Raw genomic sequence first — 25,687 nt, forward strand, 5'->3', positions numbered from 1 at the left:
ACAATACACTTGTTTTGTCTTGATATTGTATGTTGTTATACTTTACTCCAGGCATATATTTGACTATTTCCTTTGGTGGAGGAAGTCCGAATGGATCAAAGTATATTTTATTTACATAACATACCCAATGTGTTCCAGGTCCGACAGAATCATCTAAATTGAAATACTGCCCCGTAAATATCATTCGATGTCCCAGTTCATGCTCTTGTTTCAAAAGAAAGGGTCAAGAAACTATCATCGTAGATTGTCGGGATACTATACTGAGACACATGCCAAAATATTTGCCAAACTATCAACTAGAGTTGTGGTTTCAGAATTCAAATATTTCCGAAATAGGTCTATTACCTTACTTAGAAAATGTGACTGTGTTGAATTTGGCTAAAAACAAATTGGGACTTATTGAGCCGCATGTTGTTATCCAATTGAAACAGCTGAAAGTGTTGCATCTTCGCTCAAATCATCTCACGTCCATTCCATTTCAAGTAAGATCACTGCAGCTGTCGAAACTGACTCTCTCCGATAACCCATTAATTTGTGACTGCATGGCGGGTTGGCTGAAACGCTGGCTTTTAGATGATGAAAACACTGTGCCAGACTGGGCAGATGTAAAATGCCTCGATAACTATGGCAATTTACAACAACTTATAGCTGTTTCGGATTCGGAGTTTGTCTGCAAGGGAGACAATTCATTCAGTGTTACGGAACATGTTTTTCTTCCATCCATTATAATTGGATCAACTTTATTTGTGTTGGTTGTACTGTCTTTAATGTTTTACTTTCAAAGGTTTAATCTAAAGGTTCTACTGTTTATTTATTTCAACCTTCATCCATTTGACACACAGTCAGACAAACACAAACATCACGTCTATGATGCTGTAGCAATATACAGTCAGAGTGACATTGAACTGAAGTTCAAGATAGTAAATCATCTCTTAGAAAAAGGGTATAAAATTGCTGACATATGCAGAAATTCTTTTATCGGGTACACCTACATCGAAAATATTGAAAAGTTAATCAGTTGCTCCAATAAAGTGATTCTCATAGTATCCGAGTATAATATAAATGATAAAATAATCCAAGCCGCCTGGAATGTTGCATATGACAGAGCAATATCAACATCAATGTCCACCGTAATTCTAGTGACAGACAAAGCATTAAAGAAACAACAAGATATAGACATCAGCTTACAGCAATTCCTTAAAAGCAATAACTCCTTAGACAGAAATGGCAAATTCCTTAAAGAAAAGGTTGAATATTTGATGCAAAAGATAACACCTGTCAAAAATGATGTAGAATTGGAACAACGTAGAAACAATGCTAGCGTTGACAGTGTCGCCAAATGTCGAAATCATTCCATTTTTGTCGTCAAACAATATACAGGCTAAAATTCTAGACATGGAATTCACGCCAGGAGCAGATATTCGAGATGAGCTTCCAACGATTTTAGACGTTTCTCAACATATTATCTTCATTTTGTCTGAAAAATCCCTTGCCGACGAGGTTACAATTTATATTTTGTCCCAAGCACTTACAAAGACATGCACTGAGAACCATAATTATCTACTACTATGTACTTCTGGTAGAATTTGTTTTGAAAAAAATGACTAATGATTTATGTAAATACGTAGAAAATTATGTGACAATAAGTGTCAATGATTCTAAATTCAAGGACCGTATATTAGAGTCCATTACACATAATCGCAGAGTCAGAGATGACGAACATAATGATTTGGAAAATGATCCTCTTCTGTAATTTTCACAGGTAGATAAAGCAATTATCTTTGTGCTTTTTATGAAATAAAAGCCGGACTTTATTCTCACATTCTACGAGGGCTCTTCAAAAAATAACGTAGACTTTTTCTCTAGCTTTTATATACTTTAATGAATGTACATGAAACATATCATCATAATTTGCAATCCACTAACTGCACTGCAAATTTGACGTGATTATGATCATGCATTTAGGAGTTTCGCCTCCTCGAAAACAGTCACTTACACGGACCCGGCGCACGGCTATCATATTTCAACGACATTAACGGCGTCGAGCCTTCATTGTGATGCTTTCATTAAGTTTGCATTAATTCATCTGTGCAAATTTATTTCATAAATTTTCATGAGTTAAACTTAAGTCATAACAAGTTGTTTAGTTAGAATACTAAAAATGTATGAACACTTATGACACGCTTCTCGGACAGGGTACTCAACGTGAGAACTTGGTCTTTATCTACGGCGTCATACATTGGCGTTAACGTCCATTCGCAGTGTTTCCGTTTTCCCCTCCATCTTCGCTGTTCTAAGCAATTCTGGGCTATTTGAGAATCGTTTGTACTCCTTGTAGATAAAGACACAGATGAATGAACATTGCTGTGGCGTCTGATTCATTAAATTAAGATTTTCAGTTGGTGTTCGCCATAGCTAAGCAACTGTCTTATCATCCATGCGAGTCGATGACGACATTACATGCATTATAAACAGTAATACTCACTTAGTTTAAACTTACCTCCCACGCCCGAATGGCGCCATACTCTAAGTACATGTCGCCCTGACATGTTGCTTCACTCTGGCGTATTTTGGGGCAAACAAGTGTACTATTAGTGCGAACATTAGCGATCAAATTCAAATCACAACAAATCAAAAAGCGACTGTGCCGGTTAAGTGTAGCTATGGTAATAAAAACGTTCGACGTGCGTCGCCAATCAGCAAAAATGTTACAAAGAATTTATGAACAAATTACAAAATGATTCTGAACTACAACGATATATTTCACAATATTATTTACACAATATGCAACATTTGACAGCAAACGTCTACGTTATTTTTGAACAGCCCTCGTACACTGATAACTGTTTCAAATACACGTAGCTTATACCTTTTGCTATGTTTGCAACTCAAAAACATGAACTGCATTTGATTATTGTGACTGGGAGATTTCTCAAAATGCTTGAGTTTGAACTTAATCTGAACATAAAATTCTCCCCTGAGAGAAAACCATCAAGCTTACTTGTAGGCAGTTGTAATCAGATGCTTGTCAGAGACAGAAAAGCACCAGGAATTGCACTCAATATATCATAAATGCTAAACGATTTTTCTAATACGTTAACAATGTCAGTGCGATCCAATGTTGTAACTTTCTTGTCCTGTGGGATCATGGATGACATTCAATGTTTCCAAACAATAGAATTGCCCCAGAGTCGGTGGTTAAGGAAAGCGAGGCATCTGGAGCGTTGGGGATGTTGCACATTACATTACCTCTCATACACAGACTCGATCAAACCTAGTTTGATTTTACTTTGCTTTGCTTGAATTCTGTGCTTTACACTATCGCAATAAAAACAACACGAATGTAACAAGTATTGCAAAATGGTCAAAACTGGAAGGAAGATGTTGCAAAACCTTGTGAAAATACGCTCAAGGTTTTACTGAAATTTCAGACGATGAAATAGGTAACTCGCGACGCTCTCACTGTAGTAACTCCATGTAGACACTCTTGGCCCGGGTCCACACTTAATGTTCTGAAATGTTGTTTTCGGAATGCATATTTTAATCAAAGGTAAACAGGAAGCGTCTCTACACACAATTTAGATACACCATATTCCCGAGGGTGCATGCAGCCAGATTTGCCTGCCAGCTTGGGCCTGCTTATTTTATATTGTCAGACTAGGTCAGTGGTAACAGTTCATTTTGGTTTTAAATGCTTTTTCTCTCCCAATATATTCATTTTGGAGTAAAAAATCTCTCAACATAATTCATTTAGAAATAAAGTTCTCTTCAATTTCCTCTTGTTTTCAAGTTATACTTGTAAGAAAAAATAATTATTCAAGAAAATTATCTTTATTATATCTTGCAATGTTTAGTATTTGCAAAATTATTAAAATAAATAATTATTAAAATAAATACAATTGTTGTGTTTGTTACTATATTCTTACTTCCTACTTAAATGAGAAATGATTTATTTCACCAGTATTATCATAACACTATTGCATAAGTAATCTTATTTGCCAGCAATAAATTTTCTGTGCGGAAAGCTCAAATTTATTGTAAGAGATGTTTCCTTGAGTCCTTTTCCCCTTTCAGTTTGCTACAGGAAGTGGTGTTATTATATAGACTCGGAAATTACAATAAAATACATTAAATGTTTGCTGCCTAAGCAAACATATTAAGTAAATTAGATAGAATGCAATTGCCTCCTACTTGTACTTTTATAGTTATTGCAAGATATACTTAAGTCGCGCCATGAGAAAACCAGCATAATGGCTTTGCGACCAGCATGGAGCCAGACCAGCCTGCGCATCTGCGCAGTCTGGCCAGGATCCATGCTGTTTGCTTTCAAAGCTCATTGCAATTAGAGAAACTGTTAGCGAACAGCATGGATCCTGACCAGACTGCGCGGATGCTCAGGCTGGACTGATTCCATGCTGGTCACAAATCCACTATGTTGGTTTTCTCATGGCGCGGCTCACTTTGTAACTTTAATTAATGTTGCAGTAGGAACTCTTCTTTAAATATTGCAGCTTGTCTGAGTGAAGTACGAACAGACAGACGAACAGACAGACAGACAAATGTGTGAACGAAAGGAGAACAAAAACTAATACAAATATTTTTCATGTTGTATTCCATAGATGGTTTAGTTTAAACTGATTAATTGTAGCTCGAGTGCGATGAAAAGTTGTTTCAGACACCTTCCGATCAACTACTTCCTGGACAACCAGTACACCAAAGCACGAAGAGATCAATTAATCAGAGTTAGTTGCGATGTACTGTACAAAGAAAGGGTGGTTTTTTGCTCGCTTTGAAAAGCAGCCAGCGTTTTAGTTTCCGTAATCCTCACGTAGCTTGGGAGGCAGTGAGTGAGGTTGTGGCCTTTGTTACAACGAACGTCCATCTGCATTTACACAAGAAAGTGCAATTCGTATTATTTTTGTAAAAAAATGATATATTTCAGTTTTATGAGTTAATATAGCTCCGCAGAAAATATGTATCTTTTGTGTAGTTAAATGATACACAATCATGTGAAAGATACGAATGGTACTTACCTAGTTTTATGATTTATCTATCTATAAATAAATTAAATATTTCACCATATACACAGATAACATAATATTATCGGTACAGGACTGGTTTCATATGATATAAATAAGTAAATACCGAAGCATGTGTTCAAATTAATTGTTACATTAATTCGTGTAGGTTTTAGTGTTTCTTCTTCCAATCACTTCAATAATAAGACGATATGTTGCGAATTTACTGCAGCTTAGTGACCATTCTGTTCATTCATCTGACAATATCTGGTTAGTAAAATATTTCTGTTGTAACTAATAGACTTTAAGATAAAATTTGAGCATAATTGGTGTTTATTTACAACCTTTTATCTTTCAAACTTTATGCAGTTTTCTGAAATACAACGTACTGAAATTATTCAGTTAAAAAAAAAGAAAAAGAAATATTACATTTATTTCAGTATGCTAAACATATGATTTTGGAGCCTCGTGTATAATTTAATGTATGTTTGTAGTGGTGATAGAGACTTCTGAAAAGCGTTCTTACAAGATTCTAGAAGGAGACAATCTATTGGTTATTTGCAATGTAACAGACAGTCCAGATACTGATGTCTTTTGGACTAAAAATGACACCAAAATGTCATTTATGCAGCAAGGGAAACGTTTGGAGATTCTTAATATCAAGCGCTCTTATTCCGGAGATTACATTTGTCACGCTTTGAATACAACATTTCCTGTCCCCGACTATAATGAGACAGATGTAAACAAGACAATTGACGTCATCAATGTTGATGTGCAATGTAAGTTGTAAATTATATCCACTTCAAAGCACTTAATTCCAACTTTTAATAAAAGAAACTATTCAAAAAAGAGTTCATCCAATCCGCTTGCAAGTACTATTATTAGCTTTCCTAACTTCTGTAGTATCGATTTGCATAAATGTGAAACGGAAGCGTATCGTGATAGGTGTAACTATTTTATGTACATTTTGTGTTGTCAGTTGTATTTGTGAGAGATTATTTGGGGCATAGCGTATTTTATGACGGCGTATGGGAGGGACGGATACCGGATATCAGAATTTAGTTAAAAACTCCCAATCACCAGATTTGAATCAAACCAAATCTGACCAGCCTTTTTAGCGTGGGCGCTCTGTAAACAAAGAAAACAATTCAATTTTATTGAGGTTCATCTTCCTTCTTTAAACTAAAACAATCAAAGGCCTTATATCAGATCAACTGGTTACCTTATTGTCACGTACTACAATGTATATATTTTTGGCCTGTAAAGCTAAATTGATTAACTTAAATACGGAACTTCAAGTGCTTTTATGGTCCGAAATAGTACTAACCTTACAGTAAAGACCCGTCGCCATATTATTTAGAGATAGTACCTAAGTTTTTCACAGAAGTTAAAAAGCTTTGAAATGAAGACATATGTACATATATTTCTCAAAAAAAGATATATTAACAATATTTTAACCAGAAGCGTAGAGTTATGAGCATTTAATATTTTCATGTAAAAGAAAATTTTGTGATCAAGGAAATTTAACTCTTCTTGGACCTGGAGATCAGAAACATCAAAGGGACATAATATAGCGGATATTTTCTACTTTGGTGCATTTGATTTAACATTCAACTGTGATCTGGATTTCTAAATAATGATCCATGATACTGTGTGCTAAAAAAATAGAACAACTGGAACAGTCCTTTAACAGTAAAAAATGCTGTAGCAGAATGAATATTGTTAAGCTCTAACTGAGAATCGAACCCAGGACCTCTCACACATAAGGCAGACACTCTACCACTTCCCTATAACAGCAGTAGCTATAGCTAGGCAGTTTAAGTGCACCGATTACATTACGTGAACTGGAACAGTTTTGTGACAATAACACATAATCGGCCTACTCCGGATTATCGGCGTATTTGCTTTGTTACCTTACGGCAATTTTCGTGTAAAGAAAAAATATTATCTAATGCTGCAAACGTTTCAATCGGTCAAAACTGCCCAAATTTCTCTGACGTGTTTTTTAGAGTATGAACTTAATAACTGATAGTACCAGTGAAATATAACTTACACTGAATCTTATATATTTGCCTTTTTAGCAGCTGGCGAACGGCAAAGACAATGGGCTTTGTCCAAATATAAGCAATTACTTTACCAGTTTCGACAGGATATCAATTGATAGGAAATTACAGTACCAAACTAAATACCTTTCTGCAACACATAGAGTCATTAGCATTCACTGTCAATCAGTATTATGACCAAGATCGACGATCATTCATTCATTCAAATAATTTATGGACAGAGTCCGTTATTGACATTTTTAATCGTAACCGGTGCTCTTGTAAAAACCACCTTTTTTTTGAAAAATCGAAGAATGCGAAGGGCTATGGTACGGTCTCTATATTATTAGATAATATGAAATAAGGCAAAGCCTCAAAACGAGCTCAAAGAAATCAGATTTAGCTAAAAATATATGCATCATTTATATGCAACAAAGAAACTATTCACTACTCAAAAGAATTCGCGAGAACCTATTCACTTGAAAATGAAGTCTACATTTAGTGTCATCATACCTGTAACGGCGAATATCATACGTTGCAAAATTTATGGGAAGCCGGTGTCATGGTGACGTCATTGCCGCGTTCCCGTGGCTTTTGCTTATTAATGACATTTTTTTTCCATTTTCTGGCCGATACTTGATCTTTTACATGAAAATAATATTTTTCCAAAACAAATGGAAATCTTTCTTGCATTATTTTTGATTGATGAATACTTTTCAGCAATCGAATGAAGTTTTGTATTCACTGCAGAGAGAAGTATTTCCTGTGAGCACCTGTCCGCTAGGGTGCGCTTTTTAACAACTTCCGACGAAACTTTTCAAATCCATCACCTAGTGTGAAAGTATACTTGCGTTACTGTAAAGCTCGATTCTCAAGCTCGCTATGAAGCTAAATAGACGGTGTTATCTGTAGTCTTGTTTCATTCTATATGATTTGGATAACAATAATACATACATTTCACATTATAACAGACCCCGCAGAGGTTGACTTCTTTGGCATTGGTCCCTATGAATTGCTAGAAAATAGCACATTTACAGTAACATGTGATATGCAGGCTAATCCTCAGCCAACATGGACTATACGTAACAGAGATACTGGCCTAGAGTTAATGTCGGCAGCGCACATCTCGGCCAGATCTACAATAGGACCAGTAACAGCACGATGTGAACATATGGGATACTGGGAATGTACCGGAAAGAACAGTTTAAGCCATGGTGTCAATGCATCTAAGGGACATAACCTCACCGTATTTTGTAAGTAAATGTGAAGAGACTTGCTTACATTTAATCTACTCAATATTTAGTTTCAGTCTATAGATTCAAGACCAAGTTTCGTGTCTGTTGTGTGAAACTGCTTGTAAAACGTACAAGTTAAACTATAGAGTATCAGTTAACAACAATAGAAAGAACAAGGTACTATGCATAAAGAGCCTCGACTTAACCCAGCAAAGATCATCATTTAAGACAAGTATGGTAGACTAACGTGTCATGTGTATACACCATATTACGCCAACACATTGTCTAGAAAGTGTGCCTAATATAAATACACGTTTGTTCATTTGTTTTGTTTTCTCTTTACTGTTACTTTGTTGATAAAAAGGCAATACAAATGATGCTAAAAAAGTTGTGGAAAATATCATGGAAACACAGAGATAGATTTTTAACAAAGGTATATAATAAAAAGGTCAATAAACGGCTGGTATATGCCTTCTAGCCATAATGGCACACCTGATTTCATAATGACCCTCGGGCAATTATGACACTAGATGTGTCATTATGACAAGAAGGCAAAATCAAGCCGTATATAAACCTCTTAATTTTGTACACTTCCAGTTATCGGCATGGGTAACAGTGTACTGTCCTGAACAAGTTTTGGTACTAGTATTTATAGAAAGGTATATAAAAATGACTCCGAAAGTAAGTTTTGTTTCATGCAATATTACAGGCCCTCCAAGACCACAGTTTCAACATAACCAATACTTGATTCAGACAACGGTTGGTAAATATACTGAGATGAAGATGTATCTACAGGCCTACCCGATAGCCATCTACACGTGGTCCAAAGATGACGGCACTGATATATCAAAAAGCGTAACACAAGAAGATTTTGCGAACGAAACTACATTGACATTTTCAATGATCTCAGTTCCTGATTTTGGAAACTATACATTGAAAATGCAGAATGAATATGGAATTTACTATGCCCATTACCAAGTAGTTGCAAACGGTAGGTTTTTTTTATAAGGATGAAGGTTTCAGATGTCGAAAACAAAAACAGGCAAAAATATCAACCAGTTAAATATTTCAGGATTTGTTGATTTTGAAGTACTCAATGTGCAGAATAAATATTTTTTATTAACTAGTATGTATTTGAACAAAAATGTAAATTTTAATAGAGTTTCACAAATTAAGCGTCAGATATTTGCTTTGTAATATCATTAAAAGTCAACTAACTGAAAAAAAAAATGGGGAAAAATAAACAAATGGTATAACATGCAACCTTTATGAAGACCATAGTCTATCTATTATTTCCAGGTCCACCAGAAAGGCCTACAAATTTCCATTCTTCTGATATCACTTATAACAGTGTGAAACTACAGTGGACCTCAGGTTTCGATATGGGTTCAAAGCAACATTTCATTGTTATGAAGTTAATTGGAAATCAGTTTATACAGGTAAGAAAAGCTTATATAACCTCATTTGAAGCATTATTTGCATACTCTTCTATCGTTTTATTGAAAGATAGTCTACACAAATTAGGATTTTCATCAAAAATATTTTTGTTTCATTTGATAACGTTTCATTGACAAACAAAATTTGTTACGATAATTATGTTGTGCTTGAAATTTCTTTTTATATTTTTTCCATAAAATGATAAAAATTATTTCCTACCTCAGCGCATCAATCTAACATGTTGCTGTAATTTAACATTTATGTTTGATAGTAATGATACGTCAACATTGATTAACCCATTCTCTTTTACAAAGCGATTACTGTAGCCCATATATATTTAGTTTATCATTTGGTTAATTTAGTTGTATTTTTTTCAAAGTTTTTTAAAATACTATCATAGTGTTCTGGTAAATGTACTGTACTGTAAATGTTCGACTGATATTTTCACGTTATAGATCTCGAATTGGGTATACGACAATTCTACAAACCATGGTATTAATCAAAACTGGACATATGTACTGACCGGCTTGGTCAGCGATACATATTACAATTTAACCGTCGTGTCCGAGAATGACAGGGGATTTATGTCATCATTTGCAAAACCATCTATTTCCTTTAAAACAAAGAGTAAGTATTTAATCAAATTAACCGGAATACACACACAAGTCTTGCTTGAGAGCTAGTGTCTAAACAGCTGTATGTATACAGTGTAAAGTCATTATTTGCCAAGACTTTTGATTTCCAATACGTTTCTAATAAAACATCGAAACCAAACTAGAAGCATTCACAGAACGCAACTTCAAGCTTCTGTAATACTTACGATTGGATCGAATGTTTTACAAGCATTACATTACCTTCCTTTCCATATCCTTAAAACCCCTTGAAAAAATGTGAATTGAGTAGTAGACGTGCAAAACGAAAATTCCATGTATTGCAATTGAAGTTCACGGTTGCACTGTGAAGCAAAGAGCACCACAAACACAGCCGTAGAGCCACGCACTTGCAAAGTAGGCCAACAACAAAAAGAAGCTGTAACGGAAATATAATACAGACTGGTTGCTTCGAAAATCCAACAAGTACATTTTAATTTTATGCAAAATATAGATAGAGGTTGGTGGGGAGGGGTAAGTGGTAGAAAGGGGGTAGGGGTTGAAGTAGAACAAGGATGAATATACAAAGCAAATGCTGCGTTCCTTAATCACAGTTACACTACAACGTAAACCACAGTAATGCAGACATTCGTGTACAAAAGACAAACACACACACACATACACCCACAAACAACTACACAACTAACGAACAAAGATAAACAGACAAGTAAGATTTAACAACACTACACAGAGACGCACAAGCACACAAACGCACACATAGCAGGAAAAAAAAAGAACAATGGGGCACCGACTTAGTTTGCATATAGTGTTTTTGCATGGCCAGAACAAGCAGTGCATAGATACCTTTCAGTTATATTTCACCGTATTTGTTTGAGTTCAATACCGCATAAAGAGATCGGATATCAGAGTTCCGTGTCCGCTCCGTATAGTTTTACTATGTTCAAATGTTCGACATGATAAGTCAATATGTATACAGCTTTCCTCCCTTCAAGTCGGTCCAAGACGAATATGGAACAATGATATCAAATGCCTAAACGAAGTATCCTTCGGTATCATTGATTTCAACTCATTTAGATTTGAAGATTGAATACTGCTTAAGCCGGTGCTAGGGGGCGTGGGCAATGTTGCATTTTTCGTTACTGCCCATGAACAGACTCAATCAAACCGAGTCTGCAATTTTCACTGTTTGCTTTGTTCTCGGTGCTTCCGAGGGATCTACTTTTCAGGTTTTATTTACTCCTTTTGAAAGGATTTTGAATGACTTTGCACAAATGCTATGTGGTATTTATGGTCAACTGGTCAAACCAAAGAATAAACTTGTGTATGCAATAGGGACTGCATTTTTCACTGGATCTTCATGAAATTTGATCAGAATGTTTCTCTTGATGAAATCTATGTTGAGTTTAAATATGGGTCATGTTGGATCAAAAACTAGGTCACCCAGTAAAATCAAAGAAAAACTTTATGAATGCAATAGGGGCTACATTTTAGGCAGGATGTTCATGAAATTCGATCAAAACGTTTACTTTGATGAAAGCTAAGTCACTGAGTTCAAATATGGGTCATGTTGGGTCAAAAACTAGGTCACCTGGTCAAAGCAAAGAAATACCTTGCCTATGCAAAAGCGGTCACATTTCAAGCAGGATCTTCATGAAATTTGATCAAAATGTTTCTTTTGATGCAATCTAGGGCAGGTTCAAATATGGTCATCTTGGATCAAAAACTAGGTCACCCGATCAAATCAAAGAAATATCTTGTGTATGTATTAGGGGCTGCATTTTAGACTGGATATTCATTAAATTTCATCAGGCTGTTTGTCTGGGCAAAATCTATGTCAGGTTCAAATATGGGTCATCTTGGATCAAAAACTAGGTCACACGGTCAAATCAAAGAAATAGGTTGTGTAAGCGTTAGGAGCTGTACTTTAGACTGGATATTCATGAAATTTGATCCTGCCAATTATTTCGATGAAATCTAGGTCCGGTTCAAATATGTGTCATCTTGGGGCAAAAAATAGGTCAACCGGTCAAATCAAAGAAGTACCTTGTTCTAGCTGTTCTCAGGTGACCAACCTAGGACCATTTGGTCCTCTTGTTTTCTTCGGAAAAAGGGGACAACAACCATTCAAGGTAACGACTTGGCGATGAGACGATGTGCACAGTGCATGAACTCGGTAGGTAAGTCTAAGGTGAAGGTCTCGAGTCTGTCCTTGGTGTCTTGTGTTGGAGTGCAGCTTAAAAGCTATTTAAGGTATCAACTATTAACTTGGAATGCAGGTGTTGATAATTAGGTAGTTTTGAGGAGTACAACAATCCTTATTAGCCTCTCCTTCCCATCCCCAAGTCTCATCAGTATTACCAGAGTTATGGCCATTTTCTCATTTTCCTTGCTATGTTATACTTAACCCTTGAGACATTTTCATTTTCGCTCAGTAATTGATGTAATACCTCTTTATATGAAATTCTTGCCGTTTACTAAAACTTGACAACAGCACCAAATATTTGATGATTTGAATGCTTAAGTTTTTTGATAATTTTTTAGTTCGTATATAATGTCCAGATAAATAGTTAAGATAATGAACAGTTAAGACAAGTGAAGTATAATGGATTGGTCCTGTTGTGAAAGGAGTGTTGTGCCATTGCACAAAGCTAAGACATCTTGGCCCACATGTCCGATCAGGTGTCTGTTTTGCATACTGACTGGATAGGAAAAGTACTTCTACCTCGAGTTTATAAGAGGAAATTGTCAGCTACTTATAAATACAAGTTATGTTAGGAAAACTGGATAGATTAAATGACCAAACTTTACAAACTTTGATACTGTTTGAAACATCCCACTAAACTTCAAGACATGAACAAAAAAGATGGTGATGTCAAAAAATGTCATAACTCTTAGTAACCCTCTTTTATAATGCTGTCTACTCGTTGATATCACTTTAGGTGTAAATAACATATGATTATATTGGCTTCATGTTAAATGCAATGTGTGCGAATGTATATTTGGATAGTCTAGGTATTTCCAAAATACCGGCACAAGACATACTTAAGTACTTCAGTAACTTAATCTGTTTGCATTATTGAAAAATGACACTGAAAAGATGGCACAGGGTAATATATAAATGATGGCAAATCTGTGGTCATTTCTGTTCAAGATATTTTCTAGATTAATCAAATCTTTTAACACCCCTACGATATTGAATGATACAGCATTAATTTGTTAAAATTCTATTTGTATTTTTAAGAAAGTAAAAATATACTATTAGTAATATGAAAGACGTTACCAAAATATCATAGGGAGTTACTTTGATGTGAAAGAGATGTGAAACCAAATTTTAGTCCAGTTTGGTTATACTGTGCGGGTGTGCCCTAAAACCCAAATAAAAAAAGAGTGGTGTTTTGTTTTGTACGTGTATCATAAAGATGGCACACCTTATTTTATTATCATATTTACTGCATGGTAATACTGGTCATCTGATTGAATCGACTACATATCATAAATCTGATACACCTTTATTTTAAAATAAGCTTTACTGCATGTCAGTCAGTATCTATTCTGTACTCCATAGCAGATAACCAGAAAATGAAGTGTAACGATTGCCAGTTAAGTTAGTTCCGCCAAAGAAAGCCTGTTTTCTGACCCAAACCCTCTCACCTTTGTTACAGGCGGTGATGACGGAGTTAAATCCCTGGTCATAACCGTGTTCAACATTTGAACCATGGGCTACCACGTTTACAAGACCATGTCCGTCTTTAACAATTTCAGTTTGCATCCAGTCGTGATTTCCTGACAATATTGCCGACTGAAATACATATATCCCACTCAATGGGCAGATAAATGTGTGCAAAATAGAATCAAATGCTTGACCTTCATTCAAGGTGATGATATCAAAAGGAATGGTCTGAGAGGTTCCAAGACCTGAAAGATCATGCGACAGATGAGCTGAAAAAGCGATGCGTTGTTGACTTCCAGGTGGTGTAATGCGTTTGTTTACTGTAGGCATCGATTCTGAAATACAAAAAGAGTATATCTATAAATATTATATTTCAAATACCTTCCCTGTTATATTTTGTTTGTTTGTACTGGGTATTTCTGTTATGTAATCGGGAATCGACATCACAATCCATATATCTGCGCTCTCCCTGTTGAGCTAATCGGCCGGACACTAACATGTATATTTCCAATCATTAAGATGTTTTGAAACTCTGCTTAAGCATTTATTACTGGGTCACACTGCACTTGTGAAATGAGTTATTTTACACGTGGTCTAGCATTTGGCAATTTCATTACCCCAAAACACGCTTATGTTATACCGTGCGGATTTTTGCAGCTAAAGAAACATTTAAAATTACAAAACACGATACCTTTTCAAAAGCAAGTGTTACGCAAATCCGAGTCGCAATGAAGTGTTATCTAACTATTTAAAATTTTTAATCTATCAAGTCTTAATCATAATCCAGTCATATCTTATTTTAACTTTAAAATTTGTTAATTCTTTCGAAAACAAAAAAGAATATTTATTATTATTATTATTATTATATGTAAATACTTTCTTTTTCACATGACCTCAGAAATAAATTTTCAGTCTAATTTTCAATTTTTTTACTTATTAGCCCAGTAAATTTATATATATGTGTTGTAGATAATGATAGACCGGTAATATAGACACAACTATGGGCCGGTGATTTATATAATGAGTCATGCAATAATTAACTCTGTCACCATGTTTTATTGCAGTCCTCCAAATCATTTCAGATATGGCTCCTTAATAGCACGCAGTTTCGGCCTTCTTCGTTTATAGGAAAACAAATTGTTAGAATAAATCACGGTAGTTTATCGGAATCTAGATATGATTGTTTCATTCGGATCGTGTTTGAATGAATCATTATGTACCTGTATTAAGACTGCGTTTGTAGGTGGACGGTAGCTTATCGGAATCCATCATCTGTACACTAGATATGATCGTTCCATTTATTGTGTTACTATTCATTTTTCCAACAGACTTGTTATCTGGATGCAGCATCCCGGCAGCGTTTAATCGATTTTCAAAACCACTTAATTTTCGTTCAGCAACACTTAGCATATTTTTATAGTTTTCATCGTACATTTTCATTTCATTCATCAAATATCTCTGACTTTGCTCGGCAAAAGCGATTTTCTTTCCTTGCTCTTTGGCCAGCTTCGATAAGTTATCTACTCGTTTTTCGCTGTTGTAGTTTAAGTTAATGAGCTCATTTATTATTTCCAGATTCGCTTTGTTCGATTTTTCCAGGTCATTGATCCGTATTTCACTCATTTTCCATTCTTTTTCCAAGGCGGTAGTTCGCTTTTCAAGAAGTTGATTTGAAATCTTCAAATTCGCGAGTTCCGACAAAACATTTCGCGAGACAGTATTTTCAGAATTTTCATCAAGTGTGGTAGCAAGTGCGCAGACTGCCAAACTGCATACTGTAAATGCTAAAAATTCACGTTTTTCCATTCTAAGACTTTCTCTGTAAATGTGTTGTCGTAATATTCCTATTATTCCATTTAAACTTTACCTTGATAGCACGAACTTGAACGAGATAAGAAATTGAACATTGCCTGTACACAGACGCATGCGTATTTTGACAATCCAACAATTCGTATTTTAAATTGCCTGTAATGGCATTATTTACATATGTCCACCTAAATAGATAGATATGTTATGAATAGGAAATTTCTTGTAATGTATTATAACTCTCCAGTGTTGTTACCCGATGTAAAACTCTTTTTTCTGATTATACCTGAATATGATGAAAAGAATGCTTTACCATATGCATATATACTGTGCTCAATCACGCTTTAGTTTCATGTTAATGCAAGTTGTATTCCCTATGCAAAAGAGCTTTGACAATGATAAAAGTAAAACAGATAAGAAAAGAAAAACTGAAAGCGAAGTCAAATACGGAAGGACTAACAGTATTTCTTTGGAAGGTAACATAATTCTTCTGTCTGTTTAGATGCAAATCAACAAATAACAAGGTTAAAATGATAAAATATCTGAAGTCTGCGGGCGGTGAGAGGCATATGATAAAGTTGTATCACATGTTTGTCGGTTCTTTCCTTTACTCTTCTACGATTTGTAGACACTTGTCAGTCCATCACTTGACCTTTCTTTTGTCGATCTGCCTGTCTGTATTTCAATCTTTGTGTCTTTTGAATGTTTCCAGTTATCAATCCCTTTCTCCTCTGTCTACATGTACATATCATTCACGAGGGATGGGAATATGGTACTTTGGTGCGTCAACCTTCCTCTGCATTGGATTTATATGTTTAACAATGATTAATATTAACGGCCCAGTCCCAGTGTAAATAATCATTTATATCTAATACAATATGAAAATAAGGAGATGCCAGGACAACCCATATTTTCTTAATGTTATATAAGCAGACAGCGTAGGAAAAATAAGATTTCAACAAATTTTTGAGGGGAGGGTGGGGAAGGGAAGTGTTATATTGGTTTTAAACCGATTGTTAAATGTAAAAAAGAACATGGAAATCATGCTGTATTACCTTTTTAATAGAAAGAACAAAGCACATCTAAGTATATAACGATAGCCTCATTGTAAATAGTATAGTGATATGGTACATAAAGCGACAAAATATTTCTACAAATCTGTATTTTTCTTGGAGAGAATAAGCTAACAAAATACCCTGTATGTGGCAAACATATCATGGATTTGTATAGGACTTGAATATTAAAACGGGTTGAAAATGCATAGGTGGCCGGATAGCTCAGTCGGTAGAGCATCGGAACGGTATTCCGAAGCCGCGGGTTCGAGTACCGGTCTGGCTGCACATTTTTCTCACCTTGTGACAGATGTAATATTGGCGTTGACAGGGATCCATGAATCAGGTTTTATCATATTACTGTGAATGCTGGATCACAGAATAAATAAGAATTTGTATGATATTCTGTGCAAAAAGAACAAAACAAATGATTCATCCAGCCATTCTATTGTATGCATACAATAATTAAAATTAGATATGAAACTTTTAGAAACCAAATATACAATATAATTACAAACTGATGGGATGTATTAAATGTTTACACGTAATTTCAAAACACAATTGTTTCGTTTTGTTAATACTTTTTACATATTTTTCGCTGAATTATCGAAATACTAGAGTGAAATACATCTAGTATTGTCTCAGTTAAGAATATCAAATATATTTTTCACTGGTAAGAAACTATAAAATGGGTAAATTTAGTCAAATGACCTGAAATAAAAAGAAAATTTGTTTGTTTTACAAGTAAGATCAAAATTCTTTTCATCCATGAACACCATATCTTACATTTTCTCTCGTGACTATGTTACTTATGAAATACTGCATTTGGTGTTCACCCGTGGAAAGATGTTTCAGTCTTACACTGAAACAAACAAATATCCTCTTTGTATACAGAACTACTCAGATTATTGATATTTCTGGTGCTGGAAACCAGTAGAAATATAAAAGTATATAATCTCATCATAATCCATATTGAGTATTATTCAGTTCAAGCTTTCTGTTTTCAAGTATTCGTCGTTGCATTTTTAATTCTGTACATTCCTCTAAGCGAGGAAGTCACACACATCACGTTTGTTCAAACAAAGATCATATGCTTATTGCCCTGCCAGGAAACTTGTTCAGAATTTGCCTTTCTTGCCACTCATAGTTGCATCTGAAATACACAATGTATAGTAGTTGAAATTCATCAATTTGGTTACAGAGTCTTTGTGAGAAAATTTTCTCCTTATAATGCAAGTATGAAATACAGAAAAATATTCTAATGAATTCTGGAGGTAGCAGTAGGAACAATATTGAATCTTGAATTATTCTATCAAAATGTATTCTGAGGATATTGGTTATCAGCTATTAGTTAATATATACACCATTAGTTATAAAAGGGTCGGCTCCAACACATTTTTATGAATTACAAATACATTTATTTATTCAACGTATTACTGCAATACATGTTTTCAAGATAAAGAAATATCTTTAAGTGTTGTTATCTGGTACTTGGCAAGGAATTAAACATTTGTTCTGACATGCACATGCATTTATTATTCATTCTAACATGGCTAAATTTGACTGCCAGTTAAGCAAAGAAAAATGTCAAGCTCTGTATATTCTGCGATTCAGCATAATAGTTTTTGCCAAAATATTTCATTTAACATGTAAGAATGAAAATTATCAATGCCTTCTTGTGGTTTGTCTAATTACCACGGTTCATCGTTCAGATGCTTGGATATTAAACCACTCAGGCTAACGCAATCGTGGTTCAATTCCTGCGCACCTGAACTCTAATAAATTAGACGAAGGCCTTGATTATTTGTTAATTAAGAAATAATAAGTTCCCAAACGTGGTTTATCGTAAGAATATATCACGAAGGCCGTAGGCCCGAGTGATATATTGTTTCGCATAAGAACGAAACACTCGGGTTATACTACGATAAATCACACTCGGGAACTTATTATTTCGATTCTAACACGACATACTAGTATCAACAGTGTTAGAAAAAATGGTAACTATTTTTTACGACAGTGCTACGCACCTGGATCGGATGACGTCATTGCACGCGAGTGGTTTATTGCAGAATAACCCGAGATAGATTTTGCTCTACATATATGTAGGTTATTTGCTGGTCATGTTAGAATTTCAAATATTTCATAGCAAACATTCGTAGGCTGTTTTCTAGAGTTCTTGTCAAAACTTTTCATTTTTTATGCATATGTTTTTAAAATACTTTTGAATAATGAATTTCGTTGTGAGATACAGTAAAACTTGTTTTAAGCAGCCAGCCAAGGGACCGACTAAAGAGAGGTGACTGCTTAAGATAAGGTGAAATAAGACCCAAAAATTTATATTGGAAGTTAGCTGTCTGCTTAAGTCAAGTGGCTGTTTAATACAAGTGGCTTTTCGTGTGATGTATATGTATACTATGACATAAATATTCTATTGAAAAGAGAATAGAACAATATTTTTTGCTGTTCAGATCTCATATATCATTTCAATACTAAATCAAACGATTACAAAAGCGTAGATATCTTGCAACGGTATATTGTTTTAACCTTAAGCCTCCTGGTGGCAAGTGTTTTTGCCTTTGCGACCAGTGCAGACCAAGATCAGCCTGCACATCCGTGCAGTCTGATCATGGTCTGCACTGTTCGCCATTCTGTCAGTATCTTTTTTGGTAAGCTCCCCTTTTAACAGTTAATGTACTGTGGACAAGTTCATTTTAGAAATTTAGCAGGGTAAGAATAATATACTTATTTACATATACTGTACTAATAGTATCAAACAAACAATATGATCATACTTACACGACGTCCTAAGTCGTCTATATTTCAGTATGTAAACGATAAATGCTAGCATTCCCACTGTTCCAATGGTACCGAGTGTTACTCCTACAATCAGCTTCGCGTCAACCTTATGCTTTTTTTCGTAGGGTATTCCTGTAACAAATACATTTACATTGTAAAATATAAATACGAAAAAAAATCGAAACAACTGAATAACGAATAACTGAAGAAAAAAGTCTTAAAATCTCAGAGACATTTTCAAGCCTTAATTAAGACACTGAACTCTCTAGCAATGATGCTGAATGAGCACTGCCGTTTGGTCACGGACAAGATCAGCCGCCTTTCTGACTTTAAGAAGTAGCCGTTAATACAGAATCGCATAACGATTACATGGCACTGTCACTTAAAGCAATGTCGCACAGTTGACACTAAAGAAAGATCTCACAAGAATGATGCTATTGTTTTCTGTTTATCGTAACTGATAATTTTTCCCTGTTCGCACCGTTAATCGGTTTTACATTGAAAAGAATCCCGATTGGTTTTGCTAAAACTTACGCTTTGTCCTAAAGGAAATGGATGGGTTTGCAAGAGGCGATGTGAATCCTGCCGCATTCTGGGAAACAATGGTTAGATTGTATTGTGTATCACTGACCAAACCGCTCAATACATGTGTCCAACTTTGATTGATACCATGGTTTACCGAATTGTCGTATATCCAACTCGACAGCTGAAATATAAAGATTAAACAATATTAAATGCAACATTTAGTGGCATACGTGAACACGTGCAATTATTAACTTTGCAGTATATTTAAATGGACCAAAACACCAAAAAATAAAACAAAATTCAAGAAGATGAGATACATTTGTATTTTCAAACGAAAGCCTGCAAATCAACAGATATCATACTAGTATATAACAAAAACAATTATAACATTAAAACCCAAGATAGTTAAAACCTTTATTAATAAATATTGTCGGCAACAATCATTGTGCGATTTCATCTCAAGAACCAAGGTAATTGTAGAAATTACTAATCCTACCACTCCTTGATGCAGCCCGGCTTATACTGGTCGTGCAGAAAGAAAAGGGCAAACTAGTATTACATATTGTCTGAGTTTGGTTGGTTTCTTTACAGGTGGGAGTAATTTATATTAGAGTGACAGCTACCCCAACTCAGAGTTTTTCAACTCTAGGATTGTATTTATTATACCTGTATATAATGGTTTCCGGATAGCTTCATCACAATGAAATGTTGTTGTGAACCCATGTCAAAACCTGAGGTCCACTGTAACTTCACACTGTCAAAGGTCACGTCAGAGAATTGTAAATTTGTCGGCGTCTCCGGTGCACCTATGAAACAGAAAGAAAACAAAATATCGTTCACCACGCGTAAACCAGATGCGATATTTTTGCCACGGCGTAGGCATGAATAAAAGGTGTAAGATCTGGAATTTACGTGTGTAAGATACTTCGAAATTTTATGTAAACAAGCAAATATACTGTATGAATTATGTTAAAACAAATAAAATCAGGATTTAACCATATTTTTGTTAGTTTGTTGTTCCATACCAGCGAACAATATATAAAAGAATTTATTTGATATCTTTATAGATAAGTCACTCTTCTTCTCTGAAAAAGAAAAACAACATGTAATGCATTATTTTAGTGCGATATGTTATCTGATAAAAATCACATACCATCAGCAACTATCCTGTAATGGGCAAAATAAGTTCCATATTCATTTTGCATTTTCAGTGTATAGTTTCCAAAATATTGTACTGACATCGCTGGAAATGACAAAGTAGTTTCATCGCCAATGTCTACTTGTGTGATGTTTGAAATATCCTGCCCGCCATCTTTTGACCATGTGTAATTGGCTTTCGGATAGGCTTGGGCATACATCTTCAATTCAATATGTTTACCGACTGTTGATCTAACCACATACGTGTTCTTTTGGTATTGTGGCCTTGGAGAACCTAGAAAAGGCGGATTTTTAGTTCGGAAGAAAGAACCATTGAAATCGATCCTTTGCTTACATAAAGACTTGCATTTACTTAACGACACCAGTCTGTAATTCACAGACATTCTGTGTATATATATATATAACAAATGTTCCAAAATCAACTGGTACAAACCAAGACTTGTTACCGTATCGATGCATTTGGAAAGAAATTAAAAACACATTAAACTTGTTGTAGTTGATAACGAGGGAATAAATGGACCATAATTGCATTGTCAAATAGTTACAAAATAGAGTGGACGCAGTGTGGTTCAATGGCAGTACGAAGTACAACGAGATTCCTATAAATTTAAATAACTGGCGTTCGGATTACTCTCCCATGTCTTGGTATGTACACTTTAAAAGCTTTATGACCTGGAGCGTCATCTGTATCTGGCACTACCTTCCAACTTACATTACTAACGTTCGATCTTTGGAGGTGATGTCCGTACCGTTAGCCGGTGATGACTATTACATTAAATCTCCCGCACAGAGTGTACGCAGGCATTGAACACTATTAAACCTACGTTAAGCCTAACCCTAACCTTGGGCGTCTTCGGGCGGAAGTTCTTGATAACTCGAGTGTCGGTGCGAGATATTGGAGAACCGTGTCCTTAATTTGAGCCGCACAAACGCCAAGAACGTGCAATCAAGAACATTCAAGATGGCTGCGCCCATCATTTTGCCACAAGAAACAATAACAATATATCAAATTCTACAGGATATCTGTGACACTGAAACTGTGGACTGCCCCGTTGATTCATTGTTGCTAACTTGTATTTAGACTTCTGTAAACAAAGAAGAAAGGACAAAAGTGCAGAACTTGTTTTCGCCGCCATTTTGTTGAGTGTTCTCGAACCGTGTTCCTGGTGCTCCCCGTAAAAGGTGGTGTAAAATTTTGACCCGCGAACAGTGTTCTCGGATCATGTTCTTGGTGTTCGAGCGTGATTCTTTACTACCGGAACAGGCGCCAAAACGTCACGAACATGTTCTCGTGTCAAGAACATTCCGCCCGAAGACGCCCAAGTTAGTCAGAAATAGTACACTCAACACGTGCGTACATCCATTGGGACGATTTAATGTTGACGGTATTGGTCGGTATTAATACAAACCCATATATAGTTACACCACAAGAGCTGTATTTGCTTTCTCCAGCTTGATTTAAGGTTAACTTAATGCTACTTACAATAAATAGTGATATTATGTCCCCTTGTAACATTTACGCCATTATTCAAAGCGTTGCTCCCAGTACATTCCCAATAGCCCATATATTCACATCGTGCGCTAGGCGATGTTAGTGTAGCACCAGCTGACGCTGTGGCAGACATAAAGGCGAGACCAGTATCTCGGTTACGTATTGTCCATGCTGGATCTGGATGAGCTTGCATATTACACGAGATGGTAAAGGTCTGATTTTCAAACAATTCATATGGTCCAATGGAGAATGAATCGATTTCTGCAGGGTCTGAAAATACGTAAGGAGCAGTAGTTACATGAAATTACTCTTTAAATCATTTATGCAAATGATATAGATCTATGCTATATGCTGAGTGTATGCTTGAGAAAACCAAATATTGCCTGGGTAACATAAAAATTAAATTGATAGTTTTCTTTTAATGCCATTTACATGTTTTTGTTTGGTTTTAGTAAAAACTGAGTATCATATATTGAGCAAACTTATAATACCCATTATAACGACAGATAGCGTAATGGATAGCTTTCTAAACCCTTTCTGGAAAAAAAGAAATATAATGCAAGTGTACAGTCTCTTATATGCCAGCATCTATACATGGAATCACGCAAAACTGGTATTTTGAGACTTTTTCACGAAATGTAATTGCCGACTTACATTGAACATCAACATGTATGACGTTAACGGTCTTATTCACTTCTGTCTCGTTGTAATCCGACACGGGAAATGACGTATTCAGCGCGTGACAAATGTAATCTCCAGTGTAGGACCGTTTAATGTCAAGAATTTCCAAACGTTTCCCTTGCTGCATAAAGGAGTTTTTGGAGTCATTTTTAGTCCAGAAGACTTCAATGTCTGGACTGTCTGTTACATTACAAATCACCAACAGATTGTCTCCCTCTAAAATTTTATAAGAACGAATTTTCGAAGATTCAGTTGCCACTGCAAAAAAAAACAGAAATAAAAGAAACAATTTAAAACGATCAGGAAATGAAAGAGTCAGTAATTATATGGGGAAAAAAACACACCCAAAACAACTTAGAAATAACAATTCTCATATCATATGTGATTACACGACGTAATTATAATCATTTGCGCAATATAAAGATGTAGTCTCCAGGCTGTGTAAATAAATAATCTATTTTGGTTTGTGGAAAAAAAATCTATTAATTTAAGAAGTAACTAGAGGTTAACTAATTTCAGCAGCATTTTATTTTCTGGTTATTACTTATCTGGCATACGTAGGTCATGTCAGGAAAGTACTGAGAGTTATTCTCACATGTATTATCATACTCGAGCTGTAAACTGAAAGGTGAAAACAAGCTTCTGAAATAATCTAAGGATTATTTTTACTTTTATCCAAAAATTAAACACAAGAACTCTTTAAGTTCAAGAAATAATAGCCTATTCTGTCGACATTGTTCAATGAAAAATAAAATCTGCAAGAGTCTGATACTAAAACACAGGAAAACAGTATAAAGTAACCACGTCTCTGTTCGATAAAAACAATTGAATATCCAGTTCATTTCTTTAATTCCATCTACACATTTAGAATCTACTTACACGAAATTGTGAGAAGACACAAAAGTGCGGTTAAAAGAACCAAAATCGTTCTATTCCTATCAAGCTTCAACATATCCATTAATTATTTTCTATTGAATCAATCGCTACACTGTGGTACTAGTATTTTTCAACTACATTCAAATGAAGTTTAAGGGAGTGTAATCGTTGACTGATAACTTATCATATGGGACAATAAATAAAACAGGGAAAGGTAATCCATGTGATTTTATGATTGGTACTGATATGACTGTCGATTGAACTACATTACCTTTTATTTGATGAAGGACTGAAAGAACATTATCCATACGTCTAATTTGGAATAGTAATTGATTTTTCAAATAATTCAATTCAGTCCAAACAGACATTTCTTCCAGTACTGTTTAATTCTAAGAAATCAATGAAGTTTATCACTGTTCATGTAAGAAGCAACTCATTCCTTGCCGTCAAAACTGAAATTATATCAGAAAGACCATGCTGTTTGTCTTTACTGAATATTTTTTTCGCATGGGTATTAATAAGTCTTTCAAATGCATGAAGGTCATACACGTACACCGTATGTTCACACCGGCTCACGTGACTCTATCATTAAAATAGAACAACAAGTGATAGACGTTCGAAATACACCTTTAATATATCACGAAATATATAGAATAAATAAATAAGCTAAAAACAAACATATTGTCACAACACTTCATTTTTTGACTGGTTAATGTTAATTTTCATAGTGTCAAAAACCAGTAAAATTATTATTATTATTATTATTATTATTATTATTATTATTATTAATATACGCACTACATTTATAATTCTATAGCTTTTCATGTATAAACACACGTTAAACAAAGGTTATTTAAGGTAGTTCTGCGCGTTTGAAACAAATATTTTTCTGCAATATAGAATTTTTATTTCACGGCATTTTTCAAAGCATCATTGTATCCAAAGGAAATTCAGTCAATAAAAATGCTAGAGTCGTGTGCTTGAATTTTTGTTAGACAGATTTGAAAATCTCGGTCCTCTGGGGGCTTTACAGAAAAGTCACAGTTTCGATAACATTTTCGCGTATACAAAAATGTTCCAAATAGTAGATTTTAATGAAACTTTTCATGGTTGTAGATTAAACCATATTGCTAATTTTATTGTATAAGTCCGTGTGTTTAGTTTATGACAACTGGCCAAATATCAGTTGTTACACTTGTTATCATTTTGAGTTATTTAACATCAAATCCTATTTGTTGTCAAAATTATCTTTAAGTACGAGAGAAGAACTGATCACAAGAGATGTAGA

General features: G+C 34.9%; 3 protein-coding genes across 3 annotated transcripts; 1 reads left to right on the forward strand and 2 right to left on the reverse strand.

The window, feature by feature from the left end:
- The first annotated feature begins 5,100 nt into the window (after positions 1–5,100).
- Positions 5,101–10,415, forward strand: LOC123561708 (hemicentin-1-like). Its single transcript, XM_053516900.1, has 6 exons — positions 5,101–5,288; positions 5,513–5,797; positions 8,032–8,313; positions 9,005–9,286; positions 9,595–9,734; positions 10,188–10,415. Exons 1-6 carry the CDS (start codon positions 5,231–5,233, stop codon positions 10,413–10,415), a joined length of 1,275 nt encoding a protein of 424 aa, XP_053372875.1. The 5' UTR covers positions 5,101–5,230.
- A 3,414-nt stretch (positions 10,416–13,829) lies between these two features.
- LOC123560339 (uncharacterized) lies at positions 13,830–16,110 on the reverse strand. Its single transcript, XM_045352543.2, has 2 exons — positions 15,234–16,110; positions 13,830–14,348 (listed from the first exon to the last, which is right to left on the reverse strand). Exons 1-2 carry the CDS (start codon positions 15,817–15,819, stop codon positions 13,891–13,893), a joined length of 1,044 nt encoding a protein of 347 aa, XP_045208478.2. The 5' UTR covers positions 15,820–16,110; the 3' UTR covers positions 13,830–13,890.
- Positions 16,111–16,924: 814 nt separating this feature from the next.
- LOC123560338 (lachesin-like) lies at positions 16,925–24,591 on the reverse strand. The gene is made up of 8 exons (XM_045352542.2): positions 24,403–24,591; positions 23,497–23,781; positions 22,834–23,112; positions 21,346–21,624; positions 20,859–20,998; positions 20,202–20,373; positions 19,668–19,799; positions 16,925–18,024 (listed from the first exon to the last, which is right to left on the reverse strand). The coding sequence occupies exons 1-8, from the start codon at positions 24,479–24,481 to the stop codon at positions 17,990–17,992; spliced, it is 1,401 nt and encodes a 466-aa protein (XP_045208477.2). The 5' UTR covers positions 24,482–24,591; the 3' UTR covers positions 16,925–17,989.
- Between the last annotated feature and the right edge of the window lie 1,096 nt (positions 24,592–25,687).

The sequence above is a fragment of the Mercenaria mercenaria genome, chromosome 10 (assembly GCF_021730395.1).
Source record: "Mercenaria mercenaria strain notata chromosome 10, MADL_Memer_1, whole genome shotgun sequence".
In the NCBI taxonomy this organism is placed as follows: Eukaryota; Metazoa; Mollusca; class Bivalvia; order Venerida; family Veneridae; genus Mercenaria; species Mercenaria mercenaria.